This window comes from Corvus cornix, chromosome 3, assembly GCF_000738735.6.
Source record: "Corvus cornix cornix isolate S_Up_H32 chromosome 3, ASM73873v5, whole genome shotgun sequence".
NCBI lineage: Eukaryota > Metazoa > Chordata > Aves > Passeriformes > Corvidae > Corvus > Corvus cornix.
In genome coordinates, this window is record NC_047056.1 from 7722257 (window position 1) to 7745164 (window position 22908).

The 22908-nt window shown below is 40.6% G+C and overlaps 1 protein-coding gene across 6 annotated transcripts in view; it reads left to right on the forward strand.

Moving 5' to 3' along the window:
* The window catches only part of MACROD2 (mono-ADP ribosylhydrolase 2), an 893899-nt gene that overhangs the window by 787366 nt on the left and 83625 nt on the right, over positions 1 to 22908 (forward strand). For all 6 annotated transcript variants that reach the window (XM_039569266.1, XM_039569265.1, XM_039569264.1 and 3 more), the window contains one exon: positions 11349 to 11430. In XM_039569266.1, the coding sequence (XP_039425200.1) occupies positions 11349 to 11430 (82 nt within the window). The remainder of the gene's footprint in view (positions 1 to 11348; positions 11431 to 22908) is intronic.

The following is a 22908-nucleotide window of genomic DNA, read 5'->3' on the forward strand; positions in this document are numbered from 1 at the left end:
CCAAATCTATAATCATATCTGCTCTCAAGCACAGATCTTCTTTATTGGTCCTAGCCTCTCACAGCTACAGACATCCCAAAAGCAGGCTCTGAAGTGCAGCCATTCCACAAGTTGACCCAGTCACCAGCCCAAGTTCTAGAGTTTTTGGGAATAAGTATTTTACATCCAATTTGCCTCACTTTCTGCTCATTGTTCCTCCTGAACTCCCTTCTGATCAGCAAGAAACATGCAGAGGTTGCATTTAGGTCATGCAGACTCCTGGCATGGATTCTTTCAGGATGCTAGGAATCAAGCATTGCAAAATCTTATGAGAATAGCTCATCATTCTACAGTCACTATTTAACAAAAATGGTATTATTTTGTTGATGGGTGTACCCAAATAGGGTGTACCTCTAGACATGCAGTAAACAAATGATCCTGAGTTGATCTCATTTTAGGAAGAGACACTGGAGTGAGCATCCTGGGAATGGAAGTGTTTTTTCTAGCAGTACTGTAAATTTTGTCTGGTTCTGTCGTTTTCTGGTGGCAAAGATTATCTCCAGCATTAGAATGAGACGCATACAGTAGTTAAGAAAACCAGCCTTTGTCCTTGGAAAATGGTCTTTAATAGCTTGCATTAATTAGTTTAATTTGATCTCTAAATGACAATTTAATCATAAAACATTTTCTTCAAGGAGAAAGATAAGGTAATGTTTACATAATGAGATTCAGTAAAGGTTTTAGTAAGACCAATGGTTTCAGAGCTGTTTCAAGTTATGCTGTGTGGCCTTTATTCTTGGGAAAGCAGGTCTGTTACCCCTTCACTTTGCTTCCACGACAGGAGTTTTAATCACCTCATTGCGTAAGAATTAATAACTTTCTATACTAGTGTTATCTCTACCCATGCTCTTCCTCAAACAGAGGCTATACTGAGGTGCTGGGAGGAGAATTTGCAGTACATTGCCGCTAATACAGGTTAGGTGAGCACTTTTCATCCCCTGAAAGTGCAGCTTTTATGACATCTGTTGAATTTTTGGAAGCCTAGATGTAGTCAGACAAAATTGGTGTCCAAGTGCTGCTGTCATCTTCCCAGCAGGGTGGGAAACATTTGCTTGCACTGATCCTAAACCCCTGTGAAATCATCAGCCTTTGGCTAAAGAATGACAAATGTGAACATTAACGGAGGATGAAGGCAAGAAAGATAAAAGAAGTGATAGCAAACAAGGGAAATACTCAGTGGGAGTTTTGTTCTGGACTGCCCTCATTTACATTAGGTTTGAGGGACTTCATCAAATCATGTATTTTGAAAAGCTTTCTGAGGTGAAACTTTCTGGGTTTTAGATGCTTATATAATTTTGTATGTGGGAGTCATCTGTCCTCTTTTGATGAAAATACTTTTTAAAGTTGAATTTTAAGCCAACTTTGTAAGATCCAGCCAGACTTCTTTTCTTTGTCAATAATTCAGAAAATAACATGAAAACAGCTGGGAAGTATCCCAGCCCGCAAGGTGAGGGGAAACCTTTGCTCAACCTCAGTGAGAAAATTGTTGCTGAGTTTAGCATGACTGCCATTTTACCCTGCCTGTAACAGTGCACTTAAAAAGTTGTTTAAGCCATCATCATCTTCCAGGAATTGTTTCTCCTGCCCTTTCTATGCAGTTCAACTATTGTGCACCCTTCAGGAGCCTCAGCAACAGCAGTAGGGAGTTTGCTTTCCAAGACAATGGATCCCCATTGCTCTTCCTGCTGGTTCCCAGCGTCATGCGGTTCTGCCTCCTCCTGGCACTGCCTCTAGCATCCAAATTTAAATTATTCATAATTTAGGTGCTGGAACAGTTTGCCCAGAGAAATTGTGAATGTCCCATTCCTGGAAGCATTCCAGGAAAGGCTGGATGGGGCCCTCAACAACCTGATCTAGTGGTAGACATCCCTGTCCATGGCAGGGGAATTTGAACTAGATGATCTTTAAGGTCCCTTCTGACCCAAACCCATGATTTTTTGACCCTCATACCTCTCTGAAGGGTAGGAGGTACCATTACTTGGTCTCTCTGTGTGGTTTTAAGTCCTGGGGTTGTTTTGTATTCAGAATCTTCCAGCAGCCACTAGGATAATGGCAAGGAGGTGATCACATTTCTGTGTTCAAGCATAGTTTGGTTTTTGAGTGGTGGAGTCTGAGCAAGTAGTGCTGATTCTCCTGCTGGCCCTGGGAAGGAGTGGGACTTTTATCAGTAGATATTATGAGGTACCACAACAAAACTGGTAAAAAACATCAAAAACATGAGAATTTTCCGAAGTGACACTTTAATCCAGCAAAGAGCTGGAGCACAATACTCTTGGGAATTAGTCTACCCCAGGTTCAATGCACAGACAGGTTTAGGATGCTCATAGTCATAGGGAACTTCGGGGTCTTTAAGTCCAAGTTGTACTAAAAAGATAGTGAAAAACTGATGTTGTAAGGTAAAATGTGATGCAAAAACTTGGCTTATGGGATCACAACGCCCTGCTTGATTGTATGCCACAATTCCATCTTATTCAGCGGAGCTCCACAATGAGGATATAATGATAACTCTAAGTAAGCTCATGATTTATCTCCTCCAAAAAGCATGGTTGTTGTAAAACTGACTATCAGATATTTTCAGAGTACTATCCTTCACAAGCCCTTATTTAACACAGTTATATTTGCATGCACACCCTCTCTTCCCATTTGCCATTTGTCACTGAGATAGCAAATTACATTCATCAGAATCCATTCATTCCCCCGGTTTCGCTGAATACAGGATTATCTTGGCTGTGTCAGCTGCCCTATGACTGGGAACTGTGAAAAATGGAGGTCGCCTTCAGATATTCCAAACATGTATCTTCAAAGGACAGTAGGTATTAAGTTGGAAAAGATTAATGGGCTTTATGTCATCATATTTGTGTGGCATAAAAGTGAATTGTGAAGTTTGATGTGTGTCTTGGTAAAAACAAATGCATTCTTAAACTACTCTCCTGGCCCTAGCCTGACAAGTTTTAGTGACCATCAAAAGAAATATACTGAGACGTTCCCTTAAATCCTAGGCTGGTTTTACAGGTTTTTTCACCTTTAGGAAAACTAAAAACTTCTTGTAGTTGAGAACAAAACCACATGTGGACTATTAAGGACTAGTTATTTTATAGTCTGTCTGTGTTTATATTAGCACTACAGGACTGTCACATCTTATTTGTCATATCATCGTGTAGTATATAAGTAACTGGAACATACACAAATGGCCAACAAAAAATTTTTTAATTCCTCTGAAAATGCTGTTATATTTTTCTGTTTGAGATCCAGGTTCATTCCTTAGGATAACTATTCTGCTTGTCAGGGAGATGCTTTGCTCACGCAAAAAAAAGTAACAGCTCAGCACAAAGAAGGCCAAAATGGAAAGCTCTACCTGCCCTTGAATAATACACTGTATTTACAAAGTATTGAAGGTATTCACAGAGTGAATTCTCTCACAAAGAATAAGTAACTTTTAAAAAACAATCAATGTATAAGGGAAAAAGAGTTATCAGTATTGATTCACAGAATATATGGATGCATTGAAAAGATATTTCCACCAGAGGAAAAGCAGTGGTATGCAGTGAAGCTTGTAAACTTTGCATGTGACCATTGATGGGATTTTTTTTTTTTTTTTAATCTGTAGCGTCTTTGGTCAAAAGAGAACAGGAGAAAAAAACCCAGGGTCCTAGTCTACTTCTGCTGTTGTTGTTTCTCTGTGACCTTGGGCACATCAAATCTTTACTTGGTGGCAGGGATCTATCAGAAATATCACAAAACTGGAATGCTGACCTGTGCTTGAGAACTGTGGGTAAAACTTCTCCACTGGGAGGTTTTACGGGTTTTAATATGCTTCAGTTATGTGGAGAAAGGCTTGGGCCATAGTGCTAACTGCACTGGTGTGTCTGGTACCTGTGTGATACTGGGAGTATCAACAGCCCTCAGCTGTTGAAGATGAGCAGACCTGTAGGAACAGGCAGAAAGGACAGGGAGAGACATTCTGGACATATTTTGAATTTTTATTGAGTTTCACTGTTAAGTGTGTTGCTACTTCATTTTGGTTTAGAGGCAGAGATTGCTGCAAAGCCTTATGTACTAGGATGCTGTTTGTATTAATATTTTAAACTGGTAATAAATATCTGGGGGGGCGTTTGTTTTTGTTTTGTTTTGTGGGATTGTTAAATTGCCATTGGACTTTTAATTATCTTTCACTCCAAGCTAAGTATGTGTTCCATCATGAAGTAGGATATTAAAGCACTAATAATAACGTTCCGTTTCTGTTTTTTAACTACAGTAGGACCACCATAGTAACCATTCCACTCTGTGATGAGCATAAATAATCTTATAATTTATATGGTTTGTATTATTCTTTTCTTCCATGGCTAATTAAGTAATGTGATGGTTTAAGTAAGAGTTGCTTCTTCACAGCTAGTCCTCCACAAGTATTTGCTCTTGATGTGACATCATAACGCTCCATTAATACCCTTACTTGCAAGAGGTTTGCAGGAATCTGGATTTTTATGTAGGCTTTTGCTTTGGATTCCAAAGAATCTCAAAATTCAATTCCATGAAAACCAGAGAGCAGTGTCCTGAAAGAGTACATTTCTCCCTGGATGGAAGGGTAATCCAGAGATGTCTTATTGGCCTGAAGCTGGGCTCATTTGGATGATTGTAAGGTCAAATAAACACAGGGTGTTTTGGCTCAGGTCTTAAGTGGATTTGAAGCTGTGCCAAGAGAAAAGCTCTTAAGGCTAGGTGAATAGCTTTGTGAACGTCATCACACAGTTCGTTGATTGTCAAATTCACCGTATCACCAGTCTGACACCTCTGCCCTGCTTAAATCTTGTTCTGAGGATGGAGGCAGCACCAAAGCTTTCTAGTTGCCATAAATACATGACTGAAGTTCTTTTTGAGAGTAATTCTGCAATCATAGACCATGATGTGATGCCAAAAAGGAGCCGACAGTCAGCTAGGCTTTATGCTCTAATGGTTTCTGTGAAATCAGTAATAATACCAGGAGGCTGAATTTTAATTTACAGTGCTATGAAATGAGTAGTTTTTATAGGGCCTGAAGCATTCAACTTCAGAAAGTGTGTGAAAACTTCTGACCTCAACCCCACTGGTTTCCAAGGGGAGATGCAGTCCTCTCTGCTCTGTTTGGTCAGACAGGCTGCTGTCTGGACAGCCGGCCAGATGTTCATGGTACTCAGGAAAGGTAGCATCTCTGGCAAAGTGGATCACAGCTGCTGGGTGGTATATGGCAGATGCCTGTGTTATTCTACAATATTTCCATCTGTTGGTATTTCCATCTGTTGGTTGCAATAGGATTACCAGAGGATCAGATCAGGCAGAGGGTAGGCTGAAGGGGAGACTGTCAGCATCAAGAGAGAGCGTCATCTATCAGTTCTTTAGCGGGGCAGAAAGAGATGTTGGTCTCTGTACTTCTGTATGTAGTCAGTTCGGTGCATCAGCTCAGTTACAGGTAGAGAGGAGCTCTATCAGAAAAACAGAAAAGAAAGAGATGGAAAATACAGTCTCTGGAGATAAACGAGAGATAAAGACTTCAGAACAGAAAACTGAGCCCTTGTCACAGAAATAGAAGAGATTTTACATCATGTGCAGGGACCAACTAGAGCACTCCTAATCTGGTCCTAGAGTGCATTAAAAATCTCTTGCTCCTTACTCTGTGCTTCTCACAGCTGAGATTTTGATTCTGTGAGAGCATGCCATGGAAACCTGATTTAGGTTGCTTTGTTCTCACTGATCTCTACAAGGGAAGTTTTGCCAGGCAGTGAAAGCTAACGGGACTGCCCATGCAGTCATGGTCCAAACAAAGGAAAATGTTCAGCACTGATGAATCATAGAAAGGTTTGGGCTGGGAGGGGCCTTACAGACCATCTCATTCCAAACCCCCTGCCATGGGCAAGGACATCTTGACCAGGTTGCTCAAAGCCCCATACAACTTTGAAGGTTCAGAGCTCCTTTCTTACAGGCAATGTAGTTGAGGCATATTGATGGGTTCCGGCAGCTCTGAACTGTAACTGTTAAGGATATCTTTGAGAAAGTATGTAACATTCAGGGTAATGAAATGTCTCTATCTGAAGAACTTGAATTCTTGAGGAGGTAAATGTTCTGTCTCATGCTACAGAGTATAGGTGACGATCCAAGCATGCTGAAGTCAATAAAAAAATCTCTGGTTTGCTTCACTGAGTTTTGAATTAAATCCATGGAATTTTGATAAACTAAAAATGTTTCAGCAAGCTTCTGGTGTTCACTGTTGCTTTATGACAGTAGATCCTGATGTGATCAGGCAGGAGTGTTTCATGAAAGGGATTTGCTACACCTACAAAGAGCAAAAAGCTGCTTCCTTCTCTTTGTTGTTTATTATCATTCATTTGATTTGGGATTGGGAAAAAAATTTTGCAAGTTCACATTGTTTTTCTATTGTGTATTTTCTGGTAAGATTTAAGTGATGATGAAACTTTTTGTCACATATAAAAAGCAGTCACTTCCTGCTACGTAAATGTCCTGGTACTGGAGACATGCATGAAATACTTGGGAGTGCTGAAACACAGTTGGGTTTGTCTTTATTGCAAGCTGTTATTTCATTAGGACACAGGCTGGCAATGACATGGAAACACTCCCTACGTGAAATAGTCTAGAATGCCTTTTGATCAGTGTTCTACTTCAGATCTGTGTTTGATATATCCAGCTTGGCACTTGGGTATACGTACAGCTATACCTATGACAGCATTTGACATGTCGTGTGGACTGTGCTTGGCAATAACTCTTTAAAGCAATGCATAAGTGCACAGCTAGGTATTCCTGTCCCCTAGACAGACAGGGAAATGAAGCCAGGGGAATCACACAACCTGCCCGAGGCCACAGCAAAACAGCTGAGATAAAAACATATATATTTTTAATGCTAAAATATATAGAGAATCACAGACAGGCTTGGGTTGGAAAGGACATTAAAGTTCATCTCATTCCAACCACCCTGCCATGGCAACCGACACCTTCCACTAGACCAAGTTGCTCAGAGCCCCATCCAACCTGGCCTTAAACACTTCCATGGATGGGACATCCCCAGCTTCTCTGGGCAACCTGTGCCAAAGCCTCACCACCCTCCATATTCCACAGTAAGGAATTTCTTCCTAACATCTAATCTTAATCTCTTTTAGTTTAAAACCGTTCCCCCTTTCCCTATGTCTATAAGCCCATGTAAGAAGTCACTCTGTCTTTTTTGTATAGATACAGCTGTAGATTACAAATTCCTACTATAGCAGCAGCTTCATGCAGAGATGTACATTTAAACATGCAGTGTCCTCCCACACACTGCAGTAGAGGGCAGGGTCCTTTAGTAGGACTTCAAGCAACCCTCAGCAGCTTTCCATCATTTCAGTGCGTGTCCCTGAGCACCCACCCACCCAGCCTTCCATGGAGCTCCCATAGACTGTCAGTGGTCTGTGAGTGAACTCACCCAGGGTGCAGCAACACACCAATAAATTGAAAACTCACAGCATGTAAAGTGCTCTCAAAGTCACCAACTAACAAAACCCCAAAGATCAAAAGCCAGGAGGAAATATTTTTGCCACTTTCTTTGCACTAAGGTCAGTGCTGCTGCTATTAGACCAACTGTGCTTTTATACCCAAAGGAGGGGTTTTCAGTTCATGAAATATGGCTGTACCCTTCTAAAATTCTGGTGTTAGGGTCCATTCTACTGCAAAAAGTGTGTTCAAGACCAGTCTGAATCAGATCTAGTGGAATGTGTTCTTGTCCATGATGGGGGGATTGGAGCCACATAATCTTTAAGGGCCCTTCCAACCCAAACCATTCTGTGATTCTTAAAAAATACCCTGAATCCTGTAAGCCTTGCAGAAGTTTACTAATTCTTATCAAGTGCTGCTAACAAAACCACCTGGAAGCTATCCCCATCAAAATTAAATAAAGCCTGGCAAGGAGAGCAGGGCCCAAGGTAAAAAAACCCAATCAAATGTACTCACAGCCTTGAGCTGTGAAGGTGCCTACTAAGTGAACAGCTCATGCATTTTAACTCCCATCTTCCTGTGCTGCAGTGCTCTTGATTTTGGGGTTCTTTGACCCACCTATTCATAGCTGCGAAGTGAGCAGAATTTAATCAGGCTCTGACAGGGCATGGTTGATTTTAATACCAGCCTTCAAAAAAGAGCTGTCAGTCAGGGGCGAGCTTTAATACCTTCAACGTGGAGCTCCTTTACACTTCTGCTGCAGTTGACTGGTGCTTGGTCAGCAGTGGAGGAGCTGGGCATCTGCAGAAAGCACTGGGGGTTATCTGGACACTATCGGGGGAGTCCATGGGGGCTATTCCTCACCCTCTCTAAAGGGGTGGTGTGACACTCTAATGAAGCTGGCATTTTCACACCACATGAGAGGAGCGATTTCCTTGTTGAATAAGGAGCAGCTTTCCTAACTGCACATCCCAAAAATCCTGCTGAGCTTTTGTGGGCCAGCAGGCAAAGTAGGTTGATAGTTACTTGGTTTAAACCTTTCCTTATTGTAGCTGAAATGGGCATAGTGAGGACAAAGGTTACTTTCCCTACCTAATCTCAAGTTATTTTAGCTGGAGATGTTAGATAAAATAGTCAGTGACTGGCAGAATGATAGAATAGGGTTTAATTTCAGATTTACTATCTGCCAGTACATGCCATTCAATCAGATAAACACAGGATTTCAGCTGTCATCACAATATCTTATGCATACTTAGAAATAGAGCAGGTTTTCTCACACCAAGAAGAAAGGGAACAGGTTTATATATAGGATGTGTACAGTCAGGAAGCTATAAATTTTGAAATAGTCTGCCATTTCTAGAGAGATTCCCTATTTTTAAATTAAGGAATTATATTAGAAGTAGTAGAAATTCTCATGGAGAAGTTTTATCATTTTCAGCTGCACTGAATAAATAAAAGTAAAGGGAACACCTTGAGAAGTTGGACTATACAGAATGAGCCAAATGTCTGTAGGATTCTCAGCAGAGAATATGAGTCTGTGTAGAGACTCAGAAACTTCTCTGTGTGGGAATATTCTTCCTCCTCTGCTTTATACATTTCCGTCCCTGCTCTTTTGTCTGTTCTGGTTCATTGGGCCTATCACTTTTAATGCTTGAAAGTCTGCAAGACAGAGATGGACAATAACAATCTAGCAACACCCCAGCAATATCTTACTCCAATTTTCACAAGAAATGTAATTTAAGCAGTGGCTGATTAAAGCTTCCCTCCTGAAAACACCCAACTTAGGCAGAATCATAGAATCATAGAATGTTTTGGATTGGTATGGACCTTAACGATCGTGTTAGGTAAAATGTAACACTTCTTGGCAATGAGGCCTTACGTTATTAATTTGTGAGTATGGAGGTGAGTATGGAGATGAGTATGGCTTTTTGGCTTGAGCCCATAACTAGTATTTGAGTTTTTTATTATAGTCCTTTTGAAGAGCAGCTGATGCCATGGTCCAGCATATTTTTAAGGTCCAGCCTGGTTTGTTTATGAGGGATGCACAGAACACCTTGGCTCTGTAAGGATCATATGAGCAGACAGCAGCAGGCAGTTTTCTTGCTGACAAATCTGCCAATAGGCTTCCCTGCTCTGCTGTGCTGCCTTCTGTCCTGCTCACAAGCCTCCTTCTTCCTTTACACCGATGTAGCTTGTACCTTCAGTCTCATAGAGTGTCATAGAATCAGTAACATTGGAGAAGATTTCCAAGGTCTTCAAGTTCAACCTTTGAGTGAATTCCACCTCTCCCACTAAACCATATTGCAAAGTGCCACATCTACTCATTTTTTGATCATTTCCAGGGATGGGAACTCCATCACATCCCTGGGGAACCTGTTCTAGTGCTTAACCACTCTTTCAATGAAGAAATTTTTCCAGATATCAAGCATGAACCTCCCCTGGTGCAACTTGAGGCCATTACCCCTTGTACTATTGCTAGTCGTGATATTACCTACCTAGGCTGATCATTAAGGTTTTGTCATCACCTTTAGTTCCGAGATGTCCTTGTTAGAAGATGCTGGTATTTTCCAGCATAACCAGTGCTTGCCGGCTTTCATCCCCTTTATTCTACTGGGCTGCTCCAAAGTGAGCTCAAAAATTATGTCCTGAGCTGTTCAGCATAACAGTGTCTTTGAAGCCGAGGCTTGGACTTCACTTCTAAGACCAGCTGCAGCAAAAAGACAGCATTTTCTACTGAAGATAAGGGAAATAATTCACGTCTTGAGAGCATTCCTCTCACCGTTTCCCTGCAGAGGGAGGCTTATGATTTTTCTAGCACATGCAGAAGCACTCTTGAGCAGTTCTGCTATGACGGATTGTCTTATTGCGCATGGAAACACCAGGACGGCATAAGATGCCAAATTTCCTATTGCTTGTGCTTCATCCCTATGTGGATAATCTCTTATGCACTTCAGAGAATAAGATGATAACTGGGTCGCAGGTCCCTCAGCTCAGCTGTGAGAGGGTCTTTTTGCTTTCCACAGACCCCTCCAAGCTGGGTTTTGGTTAGAGGCATTTTGTGCTGGGCAATGCAAACAAATAACATAAAGGAATCACAAGGCTGAAGTCCAGTGTGGGTGTTTTTCAGCCTTAAAGGCTTTTGATTTCTGGGCTTTGCTTTGTTTTGCTTTTTTTTATTTTTGGTCTGTTTCAGAAAAGTTTTTCACATACAGTGATCACCCAAAGAATTTATTTGAACTCATTGGTGGGTGGTGCATACATTATGGGCTGTGGTTTCACTGATATGCTCAGCCTCACTAAGTAGATGGCATATTAAATGTTTTATTTACCCTGTGTGCGACCTGTCATCTAATCAACTTTTGTGTTTCTGCTGCATTCTGTTTGTATTATAGTGAGAATAAATGGTTTCATGTAAATTAAAACCACATGAAACCTTTTAAAGCCATTTTAAAATACTAAATGGGTTTGCAAATAGGTTTGTTGGACAAGGGTTGGAAAAAGAGCTCTTTGCTTACCCATTTATTCTTCTATATGCTTATTAGAAGTCCCTATGTGACTTTTTCATCAAACTTTGCATCCCAGTTCTCATCTGGAATGCTGAAGTCATTTATACTGTGCTCAAGAGCAGTTTGCATAAACAGGAGGTAGTTAACAAAGAATACAGTTGTGAGCTGCAATTGCAAAGGTTATTTTATAAATTACAACACAGATGTACAATAAAGTCAAGAAATGTAGCCCTGTTTTCTTGTTTGCCTGGAGCATAAAAGTGTGTTGGCTTAAAAGATTCTTTGCCTTTATTGACTATTGTTGCCAATAAGGATGATTTTGATGCTTTCACTGTGAATCATTTTTTCTTGCAGGTGGATCGTATCATCTTCTGCGTCTTTTTGGAGGTTGACTACAAAATTTTCAAGAAGAAAATGGGCGAGTTTTTCCCTCTAGGTAGGTATAGTAATCAAGTACCATTTGACTTCAAAAAAGGATGCAGCAAAAATGCAGCAGATGGCATCTTTTCTTCTTTCCAAAGCCAAATATTGAAATGTGAACTTCCTTTAAAGATCAGCTGCACATAGAGGCTCTGATCCTGGACAAATGCAGACATCTAAAATGTGTGAACCATTAAACTACTTGTAATACTGCTTTTGTATGCTCAGTACGGCTAATCCCTTTATTCCATGCTGTATCTGTATCTTTTCCAAAACTTGGTGTATGGCACTGGCTCTCTTGACTCTTGAGAAGGAAATGATTTGCACTAACGTAGCTCCTAATGTATATTCGTTTTCCACACACTTTGTACACACTTTCGTTTTTCATTAACAATGCTGGTAGGGTTTCTCCGGGTCTGAAAAGATACTGGGATGAGAGCCCAACTGTGTCTGAATGAGGACTTTAAACTTGAGCTGTCCCTGTGCAAGAATGAATGGGAGAAAGATGGCTCTCACTGGAGCACTTGGGAAATGTTAGCCATTCATCTTGGATTTCACACAGGAGGTTGCTTTCTAGATTTAAGGAAACCTGGTGGATAGTAAATTTGCTAATCCCCCTCCTCCTATAAGCCTGTGACGTATTTTGATCGTACATCAATAGAAATCTGCTCTCCATAATTTTATCAACCCTGAAATGCCTCCTATTTTATTTTCCTTTGTGCTGACATCAGTCTGACTACATGTGAAAAGATCCATATTTTATTATTTTTTTTTATCTCCCAATATTCCCCATGCTGTCTGTCTAGTGGAAACAGCCCTGGAGTAATAGGAAGCAGAGCTTTGGTGTGTTCAGAGTCCCGTTAATTTCACGGGACTGTGTTTTCACTGTAGCTACAGTGGTTTTTTCCTTTTGCTTTGCTTGGTAGCATGGAAATTGTGATATTTTTGTCTCATCTCGCTAGAACAAAGCTTTTTTGTAGATGACTTTGTAATCACCAGTTTGGAGGGATTGGCAACTGAAACTTAAAGACCTATTGAATTATTCAGGTAGCATCGAATGATGTCTAACCACTTAATAATATTTTTGTCTGGAGCACACTGAACATGCATTTCAAAAAGCTGCATTCATGTCTAATCCATTCATTGTATGGTTTTATTTTTTTGTCAGCGTACCCAACCCAAAGGATAAAGTGGCAGTACACTGCCTACTGTTGCTGGCTCTGTTTCTGCCCTTCAGTTTAAGTGAGAGAAGAACATAGCATCAATTTGTCAACAAATCAAGGGTATTAATGCTCACTTTCATCGCCATGGCTTTGAAATTGTGGTGTAAAGCCTGGTATTGTTTCTATAAATGTAATCCCCACTTGTGTTTGAAAGTCTGAGAGACAAGAAGATGCTTCAGAGCTGTATCGTGACAAGCCCAAAAGCAGAAAGAGAGCAAAGAGGAAGATTTATTTTGTTTGTTTTTCAAAACCTGACACTGTTGAACTCCTGTCTACAAAGAACCTGTGTGGCTGGGTCTCATGTTATAGAAAAACATATAATTGCATTACACCACATTATGTAGATGATCTGCCATACCATAGTTTTAAAAGTATGTTTCTTCTCATGTATGTAACAGTTTTATGATTTTTTTTTGCTCAAACTAAAATTTGGATTCTGATATGTCACCATAGAGAGGTAGTCATGGTAGGAACCCTCTAAATCCAGTGTTTTGCATATGTGGCTATACAAAAGGTTCATCCAAAGTTCACAACTGTCCAGAGGAAGTTTAGTTCTCAGTATCCATAATTTAGGTAGATTATTATGGGATTAGGTATAGATTATTAAAATACCTTAGGATCTATCATCATAGATTCCTCATTGCAATTTTCTCATAACTAATGATTTGGATTTTGATACGCCTTAATGTTACTAGGCATTTACTGTCTGGTGAGCCAGAGCCTTAAAAGGAACCAGTTTTGCATCTAAAGCTTTTTTTCTGACTCAGTGAAAGATTTCCTGTGGGTGGATCCAGTAGCCAGGGATTCAGGAGGTTTTTATTTTAGTGGGTTTTTTTTAGTGTCTTTAGATCTTCAGCTTGTGAGGAGACAGGGAGAGGCAGGACAAATACATGCTTCCCAAATGACTCTCTGTAGTGTCACTAGAGAAATGGTCAGTATCTGGGTCTCTCTTCTGGAGTGCCCTAACCATTAATGTACAGTCTCAGGCTTTCTTTGCCAACTTGAATTGACACTTTTCCACAAGGAACCAACACTTCAACAGATGTCAGCTGAAATTAGCCCCATGCTAAACTGCCTCCTGGTGAGAACATCAGCTAAAGGTCTGGATGGAGATCACCAGATGACCATCATGTCTGCTGTTTGTTCCTTTTATCAGGTGTCTCATGAATTGCCATCTATATTTAACATAGCAGACTTGGACAAGTTATCAGCAGACTCCCCTACTGTAGAGATATCCCATCTCTCTGCAGGACTGTTTTCCCGCATAGAAGACTTAGCTAACATGGTTCTGTGTCAAGGAGTTAGCAACTGCCTTTGGCAGTAAATTCCTGATATTTCTGCTATGGAAGAAATTAATGAAACTGGTGGCTTTGTTTTGGTTTAAAGGAAATCTATTAATTTAGTGAAATTAAAGTCTTTAAGGATAGACTTGCCCTAAATTTAAATCAATAGGACACTATCTAAACACAGGAGAGAAAAACACTGAGGTATTGCTTTAAGCTTAGAGAAAAAACATCAAGGCATTTTAAAAGTGCATCTTGCATTCAGAAGCACTGTGAAATGTATCTACTTTAATAGATGTGGACAAAACTGCTTAGAAAGAAGAATATATTCATGGAGTTATATACATAAATAGTTATTACTTTAAACCCACTGCATTAATAAATCCAAAAAGACATGCAAGTGCTTGAGCTAGTCAAGTGATAATGAAATGAAGCTAGAATTACACCTCAGTGCATTAGAGTAAGTGGAATATAGATACAGGGAAATTTTTCCATTAGTTGAACATATCATTAAGCCTATTTTGCTAGTGGAATGCCAAAGAAATTAGTCAAATAATAATATTGATATTAAGACAACTGCCAAGAGCCTTGTCATTTTCAAACTTTAAATATATAGGGGAAAGAGACAGACTTCGAAGTAATGTCATGTCTTAGCAGTGTAGCAAAGTTGTGCAGTAACAGAGCAATTTTAACTGTCTCAGCATTTCTGATTCAATCTCAGTAATAACACTGTACAAAAACCAAGCCAGAGCCAGCATGCTCCAAGGGGGAGCAGAGCACCACTTAACTCAGATATAGGTTCTCATGCCAGTGTTGTCCAGAAAAGTCCTGTTTTGTTTAAGTAAAAGGTCCTAGTCCAGGCAGAATTTTCTGTTGATCCTCTGAGGTTTTGCTGAGAAGATTTTGTATGTTCTGGTAGGAAAAGAGCAGTAGAAAGAACAACTTTGTTGGCTTAAGATGGATCACTGTTTTAATATATCAAACAGTGCCACAGTGATGGTTTTTTTTCTTTATATGAATTGAGTCCTATCTCCTTGTGCAATGAAATAGCCCAGCTAGTCTCTCTTCATCTGTGTTGTAACATTTTTCCTACGTAAACTGAGAGAATGTCTTTCAAGCAAATAAAATACCTTTGCCTGCAGTTCTGGCTCACATGTGTAGTTCTTAGATTGCTGGATTCATTGCTATTAGTAATATGAGTGAGTTTTCTGGGAAAGGAACTGCTACTTAGACCATTTTTTCTTTTGGAATGCATTGCTTCTTCTAATAGAACTCTATATGGAGTCCAGACATTAGGCATTACTTTTATTGCTAAGTATACATATTTATAAGACTTAGCAGAAAATGGAATCCCCCTTGAAAATCTAGATTTGCCAACATTTACTTTGAACTAATGCATACTTCTAGGATTCTATACATAGGAGGAAAATTAGGAGTATTTGTAAATAGTTGCCAGCTGGAGGCAATGATACCTTTTTTCTTTTCCTCCTATATTCTGTGTACACAAAGCTACTTAATATGTCAGACAGATAATCTTGTAAGGACCTTTGGCAAATGCTTATTTTTTCATGGTGGCTGTCATATATTATAAACGGTTTATCTTCAATTGTAATGCTTAAAGTATTACTAAATCTACCACCTGTTATCAGTGGATTGGAGAGGAGAAACTTTTTTTTCTGAAAATGGTTTTTAGACAAAAATAATGCTATAAAAGGGATGTCCTGTGAAGCTGAACCATCCAAGGTTATATTAACTTCTTGCTACTTTAAACAGAGTAACAAAATTACTTCACTAAAACATTGCAAAAATTTTTGGAGAAAGGACATTTCCACTTTCATTAGGCCAGCTGATAGATGGAAGGTGCATGCTTTTAGACTTGTGTCCTTTTAGAGCTAATGAAAGGATGCTGAGCCTAAGAGATTTTTTTTTTAGTCATGATCAGTTGTGTTAGTAAAAAGGGAGCGATATTGCTTCATCTTGAGAAAACTTTCCTTTCCCTCTATTACAGGTTATTACAGGTTATGATATTTAATGCGTTTTCTGCTTTCATCCTGGTTGATGAAAACACTATTTCCCCTACTCAAACCATATGGATAAGAGCTACTGCCTTACAATAATTCTCCTATTACTTCAGGAGGATGCACAGCATCCTGCTTGTGCATAAAATGTGCGAATATATTAAAATTGCAGAGGAAATTCATTGTTAAGAGATCTCCCAAGCTTGGAATCAAATTGGAAACTGTCTAAACGGCTGAATGAAGGGCTTTGTATTAAAAAGGCCAATCCCTGTGCTAATACATGAGCGAACTCCTAAGCAGGGACTGTAATTTCTGTACTGGTATTGAGAGGCATCACTCTCTCTGCTTACTATGGCAGACTGCACTGGGGCTGGAACAGTCCTCTGCATGAGCAAAGGAGTCATAAGTTAGCCCTTAGCAAGTAATCCAGTATCAAATGGGTAATTCATCTGATAAATTTAGCCTCTCTATTTGCATTTGCAGTGTTCATGAGCCAATTTGTTTCTGTAATCCATCACCTGAATGTATTCCACAAAGTATTTTTCATGGGCTTTATTTTACTCTGTGGAGAGGTGCCAAGCAGTTTACTGGAAGTGCCCAATATCCTTTATGGGAGGTTTCACCTGGGCAGTGATTTGCCTCATAAGTCACAAGGCTCTGTTTTTCTGAGTTGTTATGGCTGGAGTACAAAGGCCACCGGGGCTTGGGGTCCTGCAGAAATGTCCCTTAGGGAGTAAGATTTGGGGCAGTTTGATATCTCTTTAGCTTTCTTCTCCTCATCAATAAGGGCTATCCTGAAGGTTTTGGTTGCAGCTGTTTTTCCTGCCTCCATGCAGATTTTCCAAGTTGCTATCTTCACAGCTGATGAATGCCTGTGATCTCACAGGGTGAAACTGGAAGCAGTCAGACCATTGTATTACTCTCTTCACTGCTTTCCCTCACAAAGCTTGCAAGGTACTGTTTGCTGTCTTGCTTCCTCAACCCCATAGTTCCAATAGAGATGTTGTATTGGGTTGCTTAGGGGACTCTGGTTTCTCTGCCTCTTGAAACTTTTGTCTTGTCCCTTGGAGATCCTGCTTGGCTTTTCAGATGGTGACTGTGCCATGACCATGCATCCCTTTCCTTTCTAGTGCTGTGTATCAAGCCACTGAGAGCATACCAGGGTACCCCTCAGTATTTATGCTGTCATAACCATCCAGCATGCTCTGGATTCCATGCCAGCATTGAACATTCCCCTCAGATTTCCAGTCTTGTGTAAGTCTTGTGTTGAGGCAGGGATGAGTGAGGATTTTTTGGTGGGTGGAAGGCGGAAGGCAGCCATGGGTTTGGAGAAGTTGTGGCACACTGATGTTTTTATGAGGGTACAAAATGCTCTCTGCATCCCTTTGAACTGTCTTTATATTGGAAGACCTCATACTCAGATGGCTCCTGCAAGGCCCCTTGTTGAAGAATTTATTCAAAACAGCTGGGGAGAAGCACAGCCCCAGTGTTATCCCTGATGGTTCCTCAGTCCTCAGTAGTGGAGGCTTCCAAGGAAGCACTGCCCATCTGGGGGAGCTGGAGGAGCCTATGCACTAAAAGAGGATGTTGGCTTTGCTCTAGTTCTCTCCCACAGCACCTACAGATCCTGATAAAGTACCCTCCAGTGTAAATAGGTTGCTGTAAAAATTGTTCTCAATCCAAAAGTTTAAATGTTTAAAATACCTGTCCATTTTGAAACATGTCTGAAAACAACTTACCTCAGAAAATCGCAAGGTCACTTAAAGCTAAATGTGTTCATAAAACTGTAAACCAAAATTCTTCTATGACTTTCTGTCTTTATTTGCTACGGTAAAGATTGTGCCAGTCCTACCACTCATTGGGGTTGTCTGTTTTGCCCATTTTGCCAATGTCTCAGTGTAGTGCAGGAGGGTGATCAAGCAGCAGCTCTGGAGTGGTGCTTGAGGGACAGAATATATAGCTGATGGTTCAGATACTGTTTTCAGCATCTTAGGAGATATACAGATCAAGAAAGGGTTCCCAGCACCTTCTAACATGGCAGTAGGTTTCCAGTACCTAAAAAAAAGTTAATGGGTAGCTTCCCACTTCCTTTTGAAGCATAGTAAAACTTCCTGAAATTATTTTATGGCCAACTGCTGAATTGCTCTAGACTTTGTGTGTTGCAATTATTGGTCACCCAAAAACATGGTTTGATAGAGGCTTGTGATACTGTCTACACTCTGGTCTGGAAAACCGTTTGCTTCCTCAATCCTGATGGCAGCAGTGTCACAGCTTGGAGCAGGGCATGGATCAGCAATGGGACCATAACCTATAAAAGTGCTGTTGTCAGGAGCTTTTGCTTTTGCTTTGCTAAATGGAGCCTCATCTTCTTTGCTTCTTGGCATCTTGTAGAGATTTTTCATGTCTCCTTTTGTGAGACTGACAACAGAGCCTGCAATCAATCCAGAAGTTGGGGGAAATGCCTATTTCTATGTATTTGTCCATTCACTCCAAATCCCTGAGCTTTCCAGTTCCTGGGAGACACCTGTATAGGAACGGCATTGAAACAGCAGTGGCAGGTGGATGAGGATGCCCTTGAAGGCACAGGGGTCATTTAGATGCAAGGATCGGGTTGCTATGCATGATAACAGCATGGGTGAGCACAGGAAGATGATGAGCTTGGTAATTAGGTGAATACAGAGCAGATATTTACCATCTCTTGTAACACAAGGAGTGCAAGGTGTCCCAGGAAATGATGAATCAGGATGAAAACAAGCAAAAGGAAGTAGTTTTTCACCCAGCACAGAGCTAGGATCTAAGAGTACTTGGTATGAGGTGCTGCAGAGCTTGTAGGTTTTAAATACAGTTTAAAAAAGGATGAGCTCAACCAACAGAGGACTGGTGCAATGACAGCTATTCATCTTCATGGCCTACGTGTGACCTTAGGCTCAGGGAGTGACTGGCATAGGGAAGTGTGTTGCTGTTCTCTTCTGTACTCAGCCCTTGACACATGGATCCCTGGCACCAGAAAAAGAACAAGCAGCTTTTTCTGTTTAATACGTTATGTGAATACATCTTTGATCAGAGATCTTTTCTTCGTACTCTGTTGGGTATTGTAGCATCTCATTAAAGCATTCCAAATATCCTGTCCTCTCTTGCCAGACTCCAAATGACTTCATGTGCTCCACTGCTTCTTATTTCCAAGGATGCAGTTAAATTCGGGTTTGTCTCATTTGATTGCCTTTGCCATAGGTTACTGATGAGATATTGTTAGAACCTTGTATTTGCAAATGTATGACCATATGCAAAACATGCCATTTTGTGTGTGTCTACTAGATTAACATCCAATTTAGCACTTGTGTGAACAAAAATATTATTTTCAGTATTTTAGGGCAGAGAGGAAATAAGGAATAGGTTATTTTTTAAAACCTGAAACCTGTTTCCCCAAGAAGTGCCTTGGTCCTTTTACATAAGGTAGAAGCGTCTGGAAAACAGAAATCCAAATGGGATCCTGATGTGAGTACCATTTCCTTCACTGGAATAAGGTTGTCCAGCTCCCTCACTGTGAGAACAGCAGTTACTGCATAGTCTTCGTATGCAGCTGAGGTTCATATGGTTTGTATGGTATGTATTTTACAGCAGATCAAGTGATATAGTTCATAAAAGAGGTCATCAATGTGATGACAAAAAAGCCCCGGTTCCTAACTTCTTAGGAGATTGGTACTAAGGATTTCTATGTGATGTGGCTTCAAAAGCTACAAACACATTCTACCTTCTGTGAGGCTCCAGTGTTGTGGGACTGGTTTAACTAAACAACACAGGAAGGAAACCGGTGCTACTGCTGCAGTATGGCCAGGATGTACAGAGTGTATCAGTGAAAGTTTCTTTATAATCAGACAAAAAAATTCAATGAAACTTGCTCAGTATCAGGTGGAGGTTTATATAGTGCCTGCTGCTCTGTATGCAGGATTGCATGATTAAAGGATAGAAATGTTCAGAACAAAAAGAAGTCCTATTTTTACTTCCAAAGCAGAAGAATGCACTTTTTTTGTTAAGGATCTTTTTGTTTTGCCTTTTTCTTGGTTTTTCCTTCATCTTAGGAGCACTGAGGATGAGGGAAAGTTTTATAGAAAATACAACTTTTTACTAGGAGAGGAGAAAAGAGTCAGGACTGTTTTAGTTGATCTCATCTGCCAGAGATTCCCAAACCTGCTTCTCCTCAAAGAAAATATTGCCTTTTTTTGTGCTATTTTCTGTGACATTTCCTTAGTGGAGAACTGAGTTGGAGGAATCAAAACAACCAAAAGAGCTGGAGAAATCCTGGGTTATTGCAAGCCTCATATGTACGTTTGGGCTTCGAGAAACCTTCCTGTGTGGCTCACTGTGCTACAGCAACATTGACTCTCATGCTGAGGTGGACGTAAAGCCTGTACACTGTCGTGAAGCTCTTTTTGGGTATCAACAGTGGTTGTAAGCCACCAAAAGAAGTGATTTTTCATTTACTAGGAATTGTAATAAGATATGAGATACGATTATAAATCTCCCTAAGGCTGTGAAGGTGATCATGCAGTCAGGTGGCTGATGCTTCGGGATAAAATTTTGGAAAGACAGGTGTTGGAGAGAGAAATAGAGAGAGTGAGAACCTGCTTGGTCTTTTCAGCTGCTGGAAACATGATATTATCATGGTTTAGATGGTTTGCCTCAAGCGGGTACCCTCGCCCACACTGCTGGCTGCTCCAAGACTGGACACAAAAAATTTTTCAAGACTGACCCAAAATGGGATCAGTTTTCCTCAAAGGTAAAATGGGATCCGTTTTCCACTGCTGCACTGCTCCTCCTCTGTTATCCCAGTGGAAACTGTACAGGCAGATCATGGAATACATGCTAGGGAAATTCTTGGCAGTAGGAACTTTTCAAGCCAGACCCATATTTTTGCACTGCAAATAGCTCAAGAGGATGGCTGCAGATCTCAGTGCTGAAATTTTCAGGGGTTTATTTTTGTTTGAGTTTTTATTTTAAGACATCAACAGTATGATCACCAACTTGTCATTTCAGCCTCCTGTACAGCTCTGCCCATCTCATTTCTCCGTTTGCCAGAGCATGTTCATACAAGCTGCAGAGGGGATTCTTAGTCCATTCCACAGTACCCTCCCTGTTCTCCCCTGGTTTTGGTCAGTACATGGAGCCACGCTTGCAAGGAGGAGCAGACTGAAACATGTAGGTTGACTGACAATAGGGAAACATCTGGAAATCAGGAAACTGCAGAAAATGCTGGGAAAAGAAAAAAATCCTGAAGGATGCAATTAGGCAGCTGAGGAAAGGTTAGAGGGAGGCAGGGAGGAGCCAGCAGCATGCAGTGCTGTTGGGGAGTGCCAGCAGCCCGGGATGCAGGACCTGAATGCAGATGAAGCAGCAGCCGCCTGCAGCATGGAGCTGGCTCTCATGTAAGGGCTTCTCAATGCACACACAGTTAAAAATAAAAAGTGTTTGTACAGTGCTGGCTCTCCACATGCTAACATGAAGGACAATGCAAATGAAAGTGTGAGCAACAAGGAGGAGGTGGTTTAATGGCTTTGGGGATTAGCAGCAGTATTTAGAGCCTTTCACCTCTCTGTTCCTAACATAAATCTTAACTCAGATTGATGGTTGTAGCCATCTGGCTTGTGTCTGCTTGTATGCCACGACTAGGGAGACAGGGAAACAACCTGACCAGCAAGGCAAAAGGCAAAACAAAATGAACTGACAGAAGAAGGCATCCTCTTCTCCAGTGTCGGTAAGAGCAGATATGGTGTAATTATTCCATTTCCCAAAGCTCAGCAGATAACAAGGGAGAGGGCAATGAAAGAGCCACAGGCATCACTTAGCACATGACCCCACCAGGGAACCTGTGGCTTGCACAAAAGCTTATGCTCTGAGCAACTTGCTCCCAAATGTAAAGCTCTCTGATCTTTAGAGATCTAGTTACCCCAGGTAGCCTGGGGGTTAGAGGGAGACTTTCAATCGTAGGTTGACTTTCAACTGTAAATTATTTTGTACTTGAGTGGAAACTGTTCTCCCACACATCACTGATCTAATACCTTAATTCTATGTAGTATACCTCAGCTTATACACTGGGAAATTTTGCACTCTCAAACCGTATGACACATTTTGGATTAGAAGGTTTTCTTGTCTCCTAAGCCTTCTAAATACTGGTGTGACTTTTCCTGGGGATGGGCTGACCCTTTCTGGTAGTCAGTGTCAGTTTTCCTCTCACTCCAGACTGCAAGATCAGTCATTCCTTTTCTAGCAAGGTCATCTTGGTAGAACTTCCCAAAATCCAGGGCTTTAATGGGGAAGCGATGTGAAAGGTCATTGTTCTACTTCTCCAGCCAGAGGAATAACCAAGTGTGGGTAGATGTGTGCACATACTAGAGCATGTTTTGCTAGTCAATTATCTTTCAACAGCTCTAAAGTGAGGGTGAGAGGTACAGAGGATCTTACCTCTGGTCTTTCCAGTGGGGGAGTTTGGACAAGAAATATTGACAATATGTATTTAAGGAAATGTTTGCAGCTGACAAAGATTCACTCTTAGGTTCTTCTGTCATTTTATCCAGTTTTGCTTTGGGATTGAATGTCTGTGGTGCGTATTTCAAACAAAAAGAAACTTTTCAAAGGCTTCCTCTAGATGGGGTAAGAAAATGTATAAGGAAAATTTAAAAAAATTTGAAAAACAGAAACAAAAACAAAAACCCATCAAACAAAACTAGGTATAACAAATCTTATGGTAATCTTGGCACTGATTTTGCTTTGTATTAGGCATGTAGAGCTTCAGTAAAAAATACTTTTACTTCTTCAGAACCAGTTGCCAAGAAACTGCCCTTAATATCATTTTTTTCAGGGGGTAAGTGAATGCATTTTGGACATAGACTTCTACACCACTGATTTTTATGTCAAATAATTGGTTTTGGCATAGAGCTCTGTCAGCTAAACATGGTGTTTATCACTTCAGCCA